The sequence below is a fragment of the Dermacentor albipictus genome, unplaced genomic scaffold (assembly GCF_038994185.2).
Source record: "Dermacentor albipictus isolate Rhodes 1998 colony unplaced genomic scaffold, USDA_Dalb.pri_finalv2 scaffold_12, whole genome shotgun sequence".
In the NCBI taxonomy this organism is placed as follows: domain Eukaryota; kingdom Metazoa; phylum Arthropoda; class Arachnida; order Ixodida; family Ixodidae; genus Dermacentor; species Dermacentor albipictus.
This window is the reverse complement of record NW_027225566.1, coordinates 12,404,359-12,418,715: the sequence shown is the minus strand read 5'-3', so window position 1 is coordinate 12,418,715 and position 14,357 is coordinate 12,404,359. Positions and strand designations below refer to the sequence as shown.

General features: G+C 45.6%; 1 protein-coding gene across 3 annotated transcripts in view; it reads right to left on the bottom strand.

The window, feature by feature from the left end:
* The window catches only part of LOC139051492 (adipocyte enhancer-binding protein 1-like), a 297,433-nt gene that overhangs the window by 178,999 nt on the left and 104,077 nt on the right, over window positions 1-14,357 (bottom strand). For 2 of the 3 annotated variants that reach the window (XM_070528466.1, XM_070528467.1), the window contains exon 5: window positions 7,420-8,116. The exons of the other annotated variant lie outside the window; for it this stretch is intronic. In XM_070528466.1, the coding sequence (XP_070384567.1) occupies window positions 7,571-8,116 (546 nt within the window). In that variant the 3' untranslated portion in view covers window positions 7,420-7,570. Of the gene's footprint in view, window positions 1-7,419; window positions 8,117-14,357 lie in introns of those variants that run through there. 3 annotated transcript variants of the gene reach the window in all.

The window sequence follows — 14,357 nt, the reverse complement described above, 5'->3', positions numbered from 1 at the left end:
TTAGCGAGCCACTTGTCTCTACTAGACTGATGACAGAAGCGGACATGGTTTGATGGGGTCCTGTCCAGTTTTGCTGAAAGTCTATGGATAGCGGATATCGATAATTCATTCAAGTGGTCAAGCCTTGAGGTGACAGTATTGACTTCTGTTAAAAGAATTCGTCATGGAGTTCGCAAATACCATGAATCTGAATATTCTGCTTCCTACTGACACTCTCGATTACTGACATGCGCAGATAGTGTGCTTAAGCCAATGACAGGCTCAATATTTTCCAGTTTGGAAACTCTGGTTTTCAGGTTTTCGGTTACGGAGCCCTAATTAGCATCTGTTTCATGGATAACGTAATTTTTAGCAGAGATTAATTTGAAGGACGCTCCCATGCCTTGCCCGGTTGTCCAGTTTTCGGTTGATCTGAAGTAGCACAGCAGCAACTTAAATGTCTTCACTGCCACCACAGTAGGAAGCACTAGCCTTGGCACTCTTACGGCTAATCAGAAGTCCTCATGCAAACTTCAGTCAAAACGGAAAAATTCGCGCTAGGGTATATCAAGTCGCGGATGCTACCTTGGTATCGGCAGCAAGGAGGGGTGAACAAAGATTTATCACCACAGAATTTCTGAAAGCTTGCTAGATCGAGTATCTTTTTAATAGAAAACAAGCCTATTTATCAAAAACAAAACAAATATGGTAAAAGTAGATGGTGTCGAAATCAGGGACGTGACGGCGAGGGGGGGAAGAAATTTTCTGAGGTGTCGACACCCAAATTTTGTTCTTCCATCGTTAGTCGTTTACAAAACACGTCCACTTTCTGTGGCAGTGGAAGTTTTGCCTTCGTAAACGTGCAACGTCATAATACGCGATATTTTATTAATATTTTAGCGTTTCATTAAGATTTGTAGCACTTTCGGTCACAATCAGCTGCCACTAAAAGAGTGTGCGCGCACATGCGAACCATGCGCACACATCCTGTTTAGTGAACGCACAAGCTTTCAGGTAAGCTTCGGGACCCTATTGTGAGTTACTGTACCTCCTCGCTTTGGAGCAGTTCATATAACAGCTCCTAGTAATTCCAAGTGTGGACGTGAACATAGGTGGAGAGTTGTCATTTTGCTAGGGGGGGGGGTGACCATCTTTCCGACCCCTCCCCGCACACACACACACACACACATCTCTCTCTCTCTCTCTCTCTCTCTATCTATCTATCTATCTATCTATCTATCTATCTATCTATATATATATATATATATATATATATATATATTTATCGTGCACTTGAACAAAATTCTTGTGGCCTAGAAGAATTGATCGCTGAAATGATCGCGTTCTATGAGTTTATACAAGGCCTCATAGAAGGAGACAGTTGAATTTCACAGCCTGAGTGCTCTCGTTGGAGTAACCTTCCTTCGTCTAATTGTCGCATACTTGGCTATCATTAATATTGCTTCAGCTTTCAGGCGAAGCTGCAGCCTCTCTCAGTTTCCCTCTCTCTCTTTTTTTTTGGAAGTCCGAGCAAAGCGCGGCTGCGGATGACTGCCCTTGATTCTGATTTCGAGTGAATCAGTCTTGGCCTCATTTCGGTTACTGGGTGAATTATGCGGTGTTCCCCGACTATCATGCACTAAAACTAAAAAAAAGACCAGTTGCGTAACTCGAAGAAAACCGAGTGTACATTTTATACAGTACAGCGAAGTAACCTCTTGTAATTCTTTCGTTATTGAGATTTCATTCAGTAATTTCATTTAAGTGCCTAACTCGAGAAGTACTGTCTTAATTTTCAAAATGTCAATGAGGCATTTGTAAGCACCCCAAAATGACCTCTAGATGCGGTGTTTACAGCGACGTATTAATTGCTTACAGTTCTTTTTTTTTGCGACTGGGAAGGAAACCTCGCGAAAACTGACAAATGCAACGTGATAGCAACAGTCAGGCCATGCCCGACCGTCGCATCATGGGCCCTCTGGAAAGCCCATAGTTGCGCACCGGCATCGGGACTCTGGATAGTGGAGAGCCACTAGTCCTCATTGATTTGTTCTGTGCCTCATAACGAGGAGCAACGCCAGAGCATATGGTCTAGGCTAGATAAGTCATTGCAGTGCCTGCAGGAACTGCTGGCAAAGGTTTGCGTATAAAGCTTGTGGAATAAAGCCGGGCTGGGATATGAGCCTGTTTGCAATAATCTGAGCGTCAATGCCTGTGCTCTAACTTCTTGTGTGGAAGGGGAAAGTCTCTCCTGCCGAGATAAAAGTGCTGTGCAATTTCGTTGTATGTGATCGGTTGATCTCTGTTCTCCACCACTGCAGGCCGGCGTTGGAGTTCTCTATGGTCGCGGACAGCGAGACCTCGCGCCTTGGAGCGGGCCAGCTCGTTGAGGTTTGTGGGGCCTCCCACGATGGATCCCATGTGAGCTTGCAACCACGTGAGAGTGTGGGTGGCGATGGTTTTGCCGTCGAGGATGTGACAGGCTTCGTTACACACGGCGCCAACGCTGAAGGCATGGATGGCTGCCCTGGAGTCACTGAATATATTGGCATGTTTGTCGTCCAGGAGGGGCAAGGCAATGGTCACTTGCTCAGCCCCACGCGACGGCATGCTTCATACCTAAGCGGCGTTAACGGTCGTACCCCTGTGGTTGATCGACACTACCATGAAATTGTTGCTGTTGCCATAACGGGCCGCGTCAACCAAGCAGCTGCCGCCAGGGAGTTCTGGCGCGCGGCGTAGGAGCGCCACCGCCCTAGCCTTCCTTCTTTCTACGTGGCGCTGGGATGCATATTGTGCGGGGCGGGCGATATGATGATGTTATCTTTCTTCTCTTTCGGAAGGCCCTGGTAGGCGTCTACGACAGTGGCCGGGGGGATGTCCAACGCTGTTGGGAGTCTTCTGCCAGCCCTGGTGCCGGAGAGCCTGAAAATATGTGCCCTTACTTGTGCTTCTACAATTTCTTCCAGGATATACCGGTCGGTGCGTGTGTAGTTTGGTAGTCCGAGCGCGCTCTTGATCCCCCTCCTTATCATGACATTTAGCTTGTCTCGCTCGGCCCTCTTCCAGACGTGCATGGCCACTAGGTACGTGAAATCGCATAACAAGAAAGCGTGGACTAGCCTAATCGGATTTGTTTTGCTCAGGCCTCTCCTTCTGTTAGCTAGCCGCTTAATTAGACCGATGACGCTTTCCGTCTTCTTTGCTAGTTTGTGAATGGTGATCATATTTGTGCCCGCCTTTTCGAGTGTCATTCCCAAGATTCGAATGGGCACGACTTTGGGAATGCGATCTCCGCACTTGGTGTAGAGAGTAATGTCCATATCAGTGGGGGGTTACCAGTTCTGTGACTTGCGGCCCTTTCTAGTTGGGCGTAGAGAAGGAGCTCCGATTTCTTTGGGGAGCATCGGAGTCCCGTGTCTGTTTGAAAGCGCTCTGTAGCGTCGACAGCTTCCTGGAGAGCGGCTTCGACTTGTCCGCCACTGCCACCCGCGCACGAGACAGTGATGTGGTCCGCGTAGATCGTGTGACCGATGCCCTGGACCTTGCCTAGGTATCTTGAGAGGCAGACCATTGCGATGTTGAAGAGGAGTGGTGCGATGAGTGACCCTGGGGGGTGCCTCTTCTGCTCAGCTCCATTTTCTCCGATTCCAAATCTCCAGCCTTGAGGATGCCGCATCATTTGCTCAAGAAATACCTGACGAAGGCATGGAATGACGAGCCTAGGCCGAATTTAGAGATAGTGTTGAGACGAACTCATGATGGATTTTATCAAAGGCCTTCTCCAGGTCCAAACCAAAGATGACTCTCGCGTCCTGAGTGCAGCGTTCCAAGATTTGGATCTTGATATGCTTCATGGCGTCCTGGGTGGAGAGGCCTGGCCTGAAACCTATCATGTGGTGAGGCAAAAGGTTATTGGTCTCGATATACTCGGCAATTCTCTAGTGGATGGCGTGCTCGGCCACCTTCCCTACACATAACGTCAGTGAGATGGGTCGGAGGTCGTCCAAGCTCGGCGGTTTAGCGGGCTTTGGTATTAAAATTATTTCAATAATAAAGTTTTTTCACTCACTCACTGGGCTTTGGGATTCGTATGAATTTCGTGAACTTCCATTGTTCTGGTACAATTCCCTCCTCCTAAATCTGATTTATCTCATCTGTGAGAAACTCGATCGATTCTGAGAGCCTTGTTGTTAACGGGATCCGGGCCGGGTGCTTACCTACCATTGAGGTCGTGTAGGGCGCGGCGGATTTCACTTACTTTGGCAGGCTCGTCGAGCGCAGAGTTCAACTTTCCTTTGTATACTGGGTATGCCGCCTCATCGGCCACAGTTTTACGGCAGGTACATTTAAGCAAGCATCTCCAGCACGTCTTTTCCGAAGACGACTTGTTGGCTTCGTGGAGCGCTTTAGCGAGGACACTTCTCTGGTTTGACTTGGTGCCGGAGTCATAGAGCAACTGTTTGAGAAGATTCCACTTACCTCCCGCACGCATCTACCCGTCGATTGAATATTAAATTTCGTCCCATTGCTGCCTAAACAGGGCTTGCCAGTGCTCGTCGATCTGCTTGTTGATCTCGGCTATCTTTTTTCTGAGCTTGCGATTCAAGCGTTTGCTTTTCCACCTCTAAAGAAATGATTGCTTGGCCTCGAGAAGGTGTGCTAGCCTGCTATACCTTTTGTCTGTCTGTAAATCAGTCTCTATGGTTTTGGTGGTAGAGCAGACATCTTGCTGAATTAGTGCGCACCACTGCGCGAGTCTCTCCGTCTTTTCTCCATGGGCGACGCGGGCCTGCGAACCTCACGGAATTTGTCTTAGTCAGGAACCGAGAAGGCCTTATTTCTTTTCTGCTCCACTTGCAAGCTGGTGGCCTTGATGTAGTGATCGAAGTCTATGAGCAGTGACCGAGATCTATGAGCAGATTCGACCACGCGTCTTAGCCAGCGTTTTTAACAAAGGCGAGATCTGCGACAGTGTTCCTGGTAGAGGAGGTGCCGCGTCTGGTGGGAAAGGCTGGGCCCGTCAATAAAGAGTGGCCCGCATCGCCCGCCTCTTGCCACAGGCTTCTGCCCCAGACCGTGTCGTGCGTGTAGTACCACGCATGAAAGCGGGCATTGAAATCGCCGGCCACAACCAGTGGAGAGTTTCCGGCTAGTTTCATTGCCCTAGTGATGATGGTTTTGAAACCTTGTCTGTGATCACTCGGGCTGCTATATACGTTATGTATAAAAATGCTGGAGATGTTGGATCGACTTGGGATGTCTTCTACTAGGTAGGTATCTGTCTTGCAAGGCCAGACCCCTAGATCATGTGTCACGAAAGTGTACTTGCTGCTGACTAATGTGCAGATTCCTCTGCCGTCCCCACGGAGAGCAAGAGCATTGTATCCCTGGAGTGGAACCTGATCAGTCATCGTTTCTTGCAATAATATAACATGTGGCTTTTCTTTGTGAGTGCGAACCACTGCTGTAGGGTGCATCTTTTAATGTGGAGTCCGCTGCAGTTCCACTGCCAAATCCTAAATTGGGTGTGCGGTCCCATCCTTGCTGCATAGAGCACCTTCCGGTGTCGTTACTAGGGTCTCGAGAGAGATGGTTCTATTAATTGGTCCAGGGATGTGCAGTGGTGGCGGTGTAGGTACCAACGCGCCATCCTGGATGTAAACGGGACGTAGGCGGGTCGACGTCCTGATGTGCATTTCCTGCACCTTGGACTCTATCTCTGGCATTCTGTTTTCTAAGCATGAAATTTTGGCGTTTTGCGCATCTAACTTCTAATCCACAACCAAAAGTCACTGATCCACTGCCGATAGTCGTTCGTTAATCTTCTCGATCTCGAAGCCGATGGAATTCAACAATTCTTTGACTTCGCACTTCGCTTTAGCCTATACATTTTCGGGCATGCTGGGAACGGCCTTTCTTTTGGCTGGGTTGCCCGAGTGGCTCGTATCCACGACCATGGGAAGGTCTGCAATTTGGGGCGAGGGGGTCCCCAAAGGGGTTGAACTAGCGACTAGAACGCGGTGAGGTCCCTCGGGGTTGGGGAGAGGGGGTCGCCGAGGGGGTCCCTGAGGGGGTTGAACTAGGGACTGGAACGTGATGTGGTTGATTAGCCTTTCTGAGCTCTGCTATTTCGGCTCGCATTAACTCGATTATGCTGCGCATCTCGGCATTTTCTTTATTAAGCTCAGCTATTTCAGACGAACCATGTTCCGGCACCGCACCCCCCGTTACCTTTCCGGCAGTTCTCCCTCCACTCCGCACCCTGTCTGCCCAGGTGGCGCCTTGTTTCCCAGGACCGGCTGGCTCCTCGAACCGGACCCTGTTCTGTGGGCCCCGGGAGTGACTTCCCGAAATGGAGTGGCCCCGGTACCTGGACCTGCACATGCAACGGCTCCTGTACCTCGAGCTGCTTCTCGAGCGGAAGCGCCTGCTCGAAGGTCTAGATGGTTCGCTGCCAGTGCGAACCGGCAGCGAACCATCTCTGTGCTCGTGACGGGTCTCGATTCCTGGAATCCGCATTTCTTCCCCTTCTCCTCCGTCGAACGATGTACGGGAGTTGGAATTTTCGCTTGCAAATCCTGCTGCTGTGGCGTGCGGACCCCGCAGAGGGCGCAAGATGGCGAGCAGGTGTTGTTGTCATCGGGGTTGTTGGCCCCACACTTTCTGCATAGTTTGTCCTCCGGCATTAGGCAGACGTCGGCTCTGTGGCCTAGTCTACCACAGGCATAACAAAAGTCGTGCTGCCTGAGGTACAAGGAGCACTTGACTAGCGTCGAGCCGTAGGGATCACTGAAGTCTTTGGATTTTTTTCATGTTGAAAAAAGCACGCAAAGGAATTTGAAGCGTCGTGAACACACAGCAACATATTCATTCTCTAGGCATCGGCTCTCCGTTAATTTAGAAATAATATTTAATTGGCTACCTCCCTCTCTTTCATATCTGTAATAAACTTTGTGCTATGTGTATATATAAATATAAATTGTGCATGCATAATTTCTACAGTGGAAATTTAAAACAATGTTGAAGTGGCAAATCACGGATGAGGCAGCCGCCGCTAGTGCTTGTAATGCGCTTGTAATGCGCTTGTCCTCCTGTGTGAGGATTTGGAGTAATAAAGCATAAAGCGAAAGTATGAATTAAAAGCCGTGCACTTCCGCGCCAGCAAGGATTCAGAGAGCTATTATCCCCAGCAAAATTTCAAGTGAAAACATCGAGGAAAGTCGAAAGAAACCACAAATGATGGGGTTGACAAAGCTCGAGTAATGTCACTTTAGATGTGTGTGTGGTAGTGGGGAGTAGGGGGCTTCGGAATCACCTAAGGTGTGGGGGAGGCTCAGGGCCCGGAGCGCCTCCCGTAGTCGGCGCCTATGGAGGTGAATGCGTATGTGAGCTTTAGGCACGTGGTCCCCAGAGTATAGACACCCAGTAGAACTTACGACCAGAGCACACGGTTTTACTGTTCTGACCTTTCGAACACCGCGATAAACACAAAACCCTGATTTGCAGGCAAAATGAATGCTTGATCAGAAAAATAGCCCGTCGCTCCCGATCACGACGTAATTCATTTAGTAGAAAGATATGCCAGCTATTATTCCTCGTCGATTTCTAGCTGAGTCACTTTCGTTTTGACATTGAGCGCGCCTGTCCACCAGGAATCAACATTCCTGAGAAGTTGAAACTCATTAAGGAAAGCTGAATCTGCATGCCCAGAGGCATGGCTGCAGATCTGCGTAGCCAGCAGCAGGACCAACAGCAGTAGCAGGAAGGGTAGACTAGTCGTCGACTTCGTCGAGGCGGATGGCAGACCGGTCTTCGAGCCTGCTTCTGGCGGAGGGCGTCGGTTGTCGCTCGTCTTGTTTTTGCTCCGATACGCGATTGGAGGGCCAGTGATCTGAAGCACGGGAAATGTGCGTGGAGCGAAATGAAGGGTCATCAAGATGGGCTGCGCCCAGCGTTGTCCTTCGACTACCGCGAATCGAGCTGCTGCCGGCAGATAACCAGGCGCTGTCGCGACAACCATGTAGTCACCCGGCCGCAGCATGCGCCAAAACTCGCCTTGATCCGATGTCCAGAAGCCCACGGGGCGGCCCCGGACGGTGAGCAGGGCGTGCTTGACCAAAGTGCCACGAACGTCCTGCACGTGACCCTTCATCGTCAGTGAATCAGCGCAAACCACCATCCACATGCCGCGAAGCGTGCCGTGGCTAATTCGCACATGATGCTATGCGACTCTGCACAAATAGCAAATGGACTGCTGGTGACTCATTTTGCGGGAACAACTGCTTGTCAGATACCAGGGTGAATAGGAAAGTCTGTGTCCCGATTTTTATTAGCCAAAATAAGGTATATACAGGTAATTACAAATATACGTACTATTTTTCGTACCTTACACTATTTTTCCACATAGTCCCCACACCGGTTCAGACATTTGTCTGATCGGAGCACTTAATTTGAGGTGCCCGTGGGGTAGAATTTGTTCAGCTGTGGAACCACCACCAGACTGCTGTCTTGGCTACATGTTTATATGTGAATCGCTGCCCTGCCAGCAACTTCTTTAATGGACTTAAAAACGTGGAAATCGCAAGGGGCGAGGTGCAGATTATATTCTGGGTAGTCCAGGCTCTTCCAGTAAAATGGCGGGAGCTTGTCCGCGGTTCTGATTGCCATATGTGTCCTCTCATCGTCGCGAAGAATAAACGCGCTGCCCACATAAAGAATCCCTGGGGGTTTTCGCCTCATGTCAGTTAGCAGACGTGACATTGTGGAACAATTTCGGCGTTGATGTTGCAAGTTCTCACTTGAAATCCAGCAAGAGCTGCACTCGGCGATCCCAGATGACCACTAACACCAATTTCTCAGTAGATGACACTGAACGAATTTTCTTTTCTTTTTTTACAGCGAAGCTGTTTGTAGCTGCCCGGCGGCACTGGTCGATGTCCGTCGGTCTACGCGTCACGTCGACACGAAAAAATTTTCGTCTCCAGTTTCTCGCGAAGGCTCTGTAGCTCTTCATTTAATGTGGGTATCTTGCGAAAGATCATAATCAAATTGGATCCTAAGACCACTCTATCATTAGGCCTACTCTCATCTACTTGTCCTAATTAGTCCACAGTGAAGATGTAAACGTTACAAACTTCCAGTATGCTTCCAATACATGACCGTCTACGTAGAGAGTATGGTTATATAAAATGGGTGTAACTGTTCTTTTATCAGAACAAGAGTTATCCGGAAACAAAGTATATGACAATTCGCCTATAAGACGACCATAGCATTACGCAGAGTTTCATCTACTACTGATAATTACGTAACTCACAGTGAACTTGTAAATATTGTGGATTTCCCAACTGCTGTCGACACATGGGCTTCTCCGGGAGTGAAACAGACAACCCCATGTTTGTCTGCAAGACTAAAATTCTTGTCCTTCCTAGATTAATTCAGCTAATTAACTAGGGAGTGCGCTCAATTGCAAATTACAAACAAACGTGTTTTGTTTCGTGCACTCGTTTGACTGGGCCCCGGTCAACGCATATCGTCATTCATGTCCAGGCTCGCTTTAACGGCCACCTGCGTAAGATACACACTGTTACCACCAGTCTCCCCTAGAGGACCTTATAATAATAATAATAATAATAATAATAATAATAATAATAATAATAATAATAATAATAATAATAATAAATCTTTTATTGCACATAACGTATACAGGACAATGAAACGGGTCTGTCAAAGCCTCTAGTGGCTTGAGGGACTTGGCCCGGCAAAGTCGGCAGACGGATGTGCAGTAAAACACATAATAATAATAATAATAATAATAATAATAATAATAATAATAATAATAATAATACTTTATTATCAAATCTGCAAGTGTAAGTACAGAAATCGGGTTCGCCTAAGCCATCACAGTGGCTTGTCACGCGAAACCCGGCAGTCAATAGCAAGACTCATCCAGAAACTGAGTTTTCTTTCTTTTGCAAGAAAAACAAAACAAAAAGACATTGAAAACTAAGGTAGCGAGTGATAAAGTACAAGGCAATAAAAAAAAAGAAGAGAATCACGAAAAAACAACAACAAAGAAAAAGAGAAGCGAAGAAACGACCAGAGCGAAAACATGTTTCAACAATGACAGGAGAAATAAAAATACGACGCCTATAATCATTCTGTGTACAAAGCCCTTAAAGTTTTGCGAATGTCGCGTACAGACTTACAGGAAGAAAGTTCAGAAGGAAGTGCATTGAATATATCTGGAACATAAAAGGCTCGAGTATATCTGCCAAATCTGGTTCGTGTGTGAGGAACTGAAAAAGCAGGTGCACGCCGTAAAGGACGGCAAGGCACAGTGGGGAGTTTAAAGGTATCGGACCAGAAGTGTTTCAATACCACTGTTTGAACAAACAGTGAGCGCATATTCGGCATTTTTAGCATCTGAAAAAGGTTCATCCCTTGTGGTCTGTGTACGTCATAAGCAACACTTTTTAACATACACTTTAGCAACCTATTTACACGGTGATGCCAGGTACTAGAACAATGTACAAATGTTGTAATACCATATCTGGGCACACTGTAGGCTAACGAGTGGACCAAAAGTTTCCTAACAGACAAGGGTAAAAACACTTTGATGCGGTACAGTAAACAGACAATTTTACGAAGTTTGGCACATATGTAAGACAAGTGAGTAGAAAAAAGAAGACTAGAATCAAACCATATGCCCAAATACTTCACAGAGTCCGAAAAGTTTATTGGAGGGCAGGAGCAATTAATACATCGAGAGCTGTGCAAATAAAGTGAAGAAGAAAGTGAAACACGTTTCAGAGGGCTATGGAAGCAAACCAACTTTGATTTAGAATGATTGATGTCAATTACATTTGCACCAAAATAATCCATTAATTTCCCGACGTCGTTTTGAAGAATTGAGAATGCGTCTGGAAAATTCACATGTGTGGCTAAAATTGCAGTATCGTCTGCATATTGAAATAACTTGCAGACAGATAGCACGTTGCACATGTCCTTAACGTATATATTAAAAAGTAAGGGAGACAGTATGGAACCTTGTGGCACACCGGCCTTCAGAAAAACACGGGAACTGGAAATGTCTGAAATGGAAACAATCTGGGAGCGATCTGTAAGAAAATTGCGTAGCAATCGGAAGAAAGGTCCTCGAAAACCTGAATTGTAGAGTTTCTCCAGCATAATCGAATGGCATACCGTGTCAAAGGCTTTTGCCACATCTAAAAAAGCGCGCAACAAACAAGATTTTTTTCAAGTGAAGAAAATAAATGGTCACTCAATTCTTCTAATAAAGCCTGAGTGCCCCTTTTTTCAATAAAACCGTATTGACAGTCGGGAAACCCCCCCGCTTTGTTGATAAAACTGTTCATTACTAAGAAGACATGTTTTTCTAGAACTTTTGCTATACTAGGCAGGATAGAAATGGGGCGATAATTATGCACACACTTAGCGTCACCACCTTTTAGAAGTGGTCGAACTACGGCCGTTTTTAACCGCGTAGGAATACTTCCGCTCGTAATTATCCCATTTAGGATTTCTAGCAAGACATTTAATAATAATAATAATAATAATAATAATAATAATGTTTATTGCCACACAATATACAAAACAACACAAGCAGGCCGGTCTAAGCCTTAGTTGGCTTGTAGGACCGTGCCAATGAATGTGATAGACAAGGCAAAAGATGTACAAAAATTGATGGGAGAAAAAGAAAAAAACTGATAATAATAAATATAATAAAATAAAACAAAAATAAAAAAAATAATAATAATAATACCTATATATGCATAAATGAGTACATTGAGGTAAAACACGATAGCTGTGTTGCCCGCCCTTCTTCACAGCCTGCACAGGAAAAAATGTTTCCTTAGAAAAACAGAAGTTTTCTGGCAGCTGCCTTGCCAGAACATTTCTCTAAAGCACGGTTTTCCATTTTTCCTTTTTCTGGTATTTAACAAGTTCTTTCTCTTTTATATTAAGAGAAATTTCGTGTTGAACGACAGTTGTATGTCTTGTATTACAGCAAAAATTCTATTTTCTGTTTAAAATCTTTCAGTTATATTATTACTATTTTCGTTTTGATTTTACAGAAAATTAGTATGCGTAAAACAATTATCCAATTTGAGGCACAGAAACAGTTCTGCTTTCTGTTTTAATTTTTCTGTTACTTCACTTTTTTTCTGTTCCACTGTAAAGAAGTGTGATGTGCAAATACAATGTTCTATCGTGAGGAATAATGGGCGAACCAGGAGCGTCGCTGAAGCCAAGGCTTTGAGAGGGCATTTCTCTACATGAGGGCAGTCGCCATCCTCACGAAAAGAATTTTTTTTTCACGAAACGTTGGCTGCAGCAATTGTTCCTTGTTCGAGCACTGTTTATCACTTCTAGCCCCTATTTTCATGTGAACTTTCCTCACGTTTGAATTTTCGATCGTGCGTCACTTAATCATAATAAAATAAAATATCATGTAATTATGCAGCTGGTCTCAAAACAAAAATTAGGCCGTGTGCTCAAAGCTGAAAATGTTACACTGCAATGCAAAAAGACAAAGGTCGCGCGTAGCGCGCGTGTTTGTCTCCGTTTTTACTTTACTCAGTTTTCTTGAGTTTCTGTTAAATATGGTGAGCACTTTTTCTCTCAGTGGCTGTAAAAAATAATTTGTAATTTAGGAAATTTGGCCCGTGAATTTTCGTTTGGTTTCACATTAAAACATCACTGGACAGATAAATATGAAAACAGGTATAGTAATAGAAGTGCTTATGCGCACTAATTTCGGAAAACAAGCCACATCGCTTGTCCTCTAGGTGTTATAACAGCTCAAAAGTCAGTTTCCCAGGCTGTAGATACGCATACGTTTGCCATGAATTGCGCGCGTACATAAAAAAGAAAAGCAGGAAAAAGTACACCCCCTCTAAGCAAGGCAAGCGAAGAAAATAAATACTCACATCTTCGTCTATAATAGTCACTTATGGCCAAGTTACGGAACTCACCCGACCCTATCAGTAAATTTGTGTTCAGTTAGTCACGGCATGCATTTAAGCCCAAATTTGCGACACACCGTAGGATCAAGGTTGATGTGCAGTGTGTATGAGGCATTATGGTAGGTGTGAATTATGTCACAGTGTTCAGATGCTGTGAAGTGCATATTGAAGAAATGTGCATATCTTCAAAATTCTGATACAATCGAATGCTTTTTTGATGTAAAAAGGAACTGTCGTGTAAAGTCACATATCAACTTAGCCATCGTAGGTCAGTCGCAAAATAGTAAAACTGTTCACACCTGAAAATTGTTTAATTTCACTCTAGAGCTTTGAATTCTGGGGTGTTGCGCGCCAAAACCACGATTTTATTATGAGGCACTTCGTAGTAGGGGGACTCAGAATTAATATTGATCACCAGGCTTTCTTTAATGTTCCCCTAATGCATGGAACAGAGGCGCTTTTCCATTTCGACCCTATCAAAATGCGGCCGCTGCGGCCAGGATTTGATCCCGCGACATTGTAATCCCGTGACCAACACCATAGCCGCTTAGCCAGCGCAGCGGGTTTTATTTTCGACAGACCAAAAAACCTGGTATTTCATGGAGTCATGCGTGACAGAGAGCGGGTGGCAGCACTAAAGCTATGCAAATGATGCTACAATGAGGCTACAGTTTGTTTCGCACAAAAATAGAAAAGTGTTTTATTTTAAAGCAGGAAAAACTGATGGCTAAGTAAGCCACATGAAAACAAAACAGAAACAGGGAGCTTCTTACTACAGTGCAAAATAACCAGCTTATATATCAAACCATATTGGTGTCGAAAAAAAAACTCAAAATGGCCTAGACCTTACATTGATGAAGACTCTTCCTTTAAAACTCAATCGTGCATACACTACATTATGGAGACAACTTTTGATGCAAGACCATGCTGCTTGCTTGGGCGCTACATCTTGGTTCCTCTCTCGAGGTGTTGTGCTGCGACTGACCTGAAAACAACAGTGGTGCTTTTATATACGTGTGGCAGTAGCATGATTGTACAGAGCAAGCCTTTCTTTTTGGAAGAGTGGTCAACAACGCCCTGCAGTGCGTGCGTGTGTGAGTACCGTGTGGGAGGCCACTTCCAAATAATGCTTATTCCAGCCACACAACTATTTCGTTAATGGTAACTAACAGAATATTAGTAGTTGGACAGTCAGGGGCACCGAATATACTTTGAAACAAAAAGCACTCACCATGGGACAAAATGTACACGCCCCCTACACACAAAACACATGAGCATAACACGTGCAAAACACAAACACGCACACTACACAACACACACATGCACACGCACACAACACGCATACAAACAACACAAACACACAAAACGCCCACACAACTCCATGCTGGT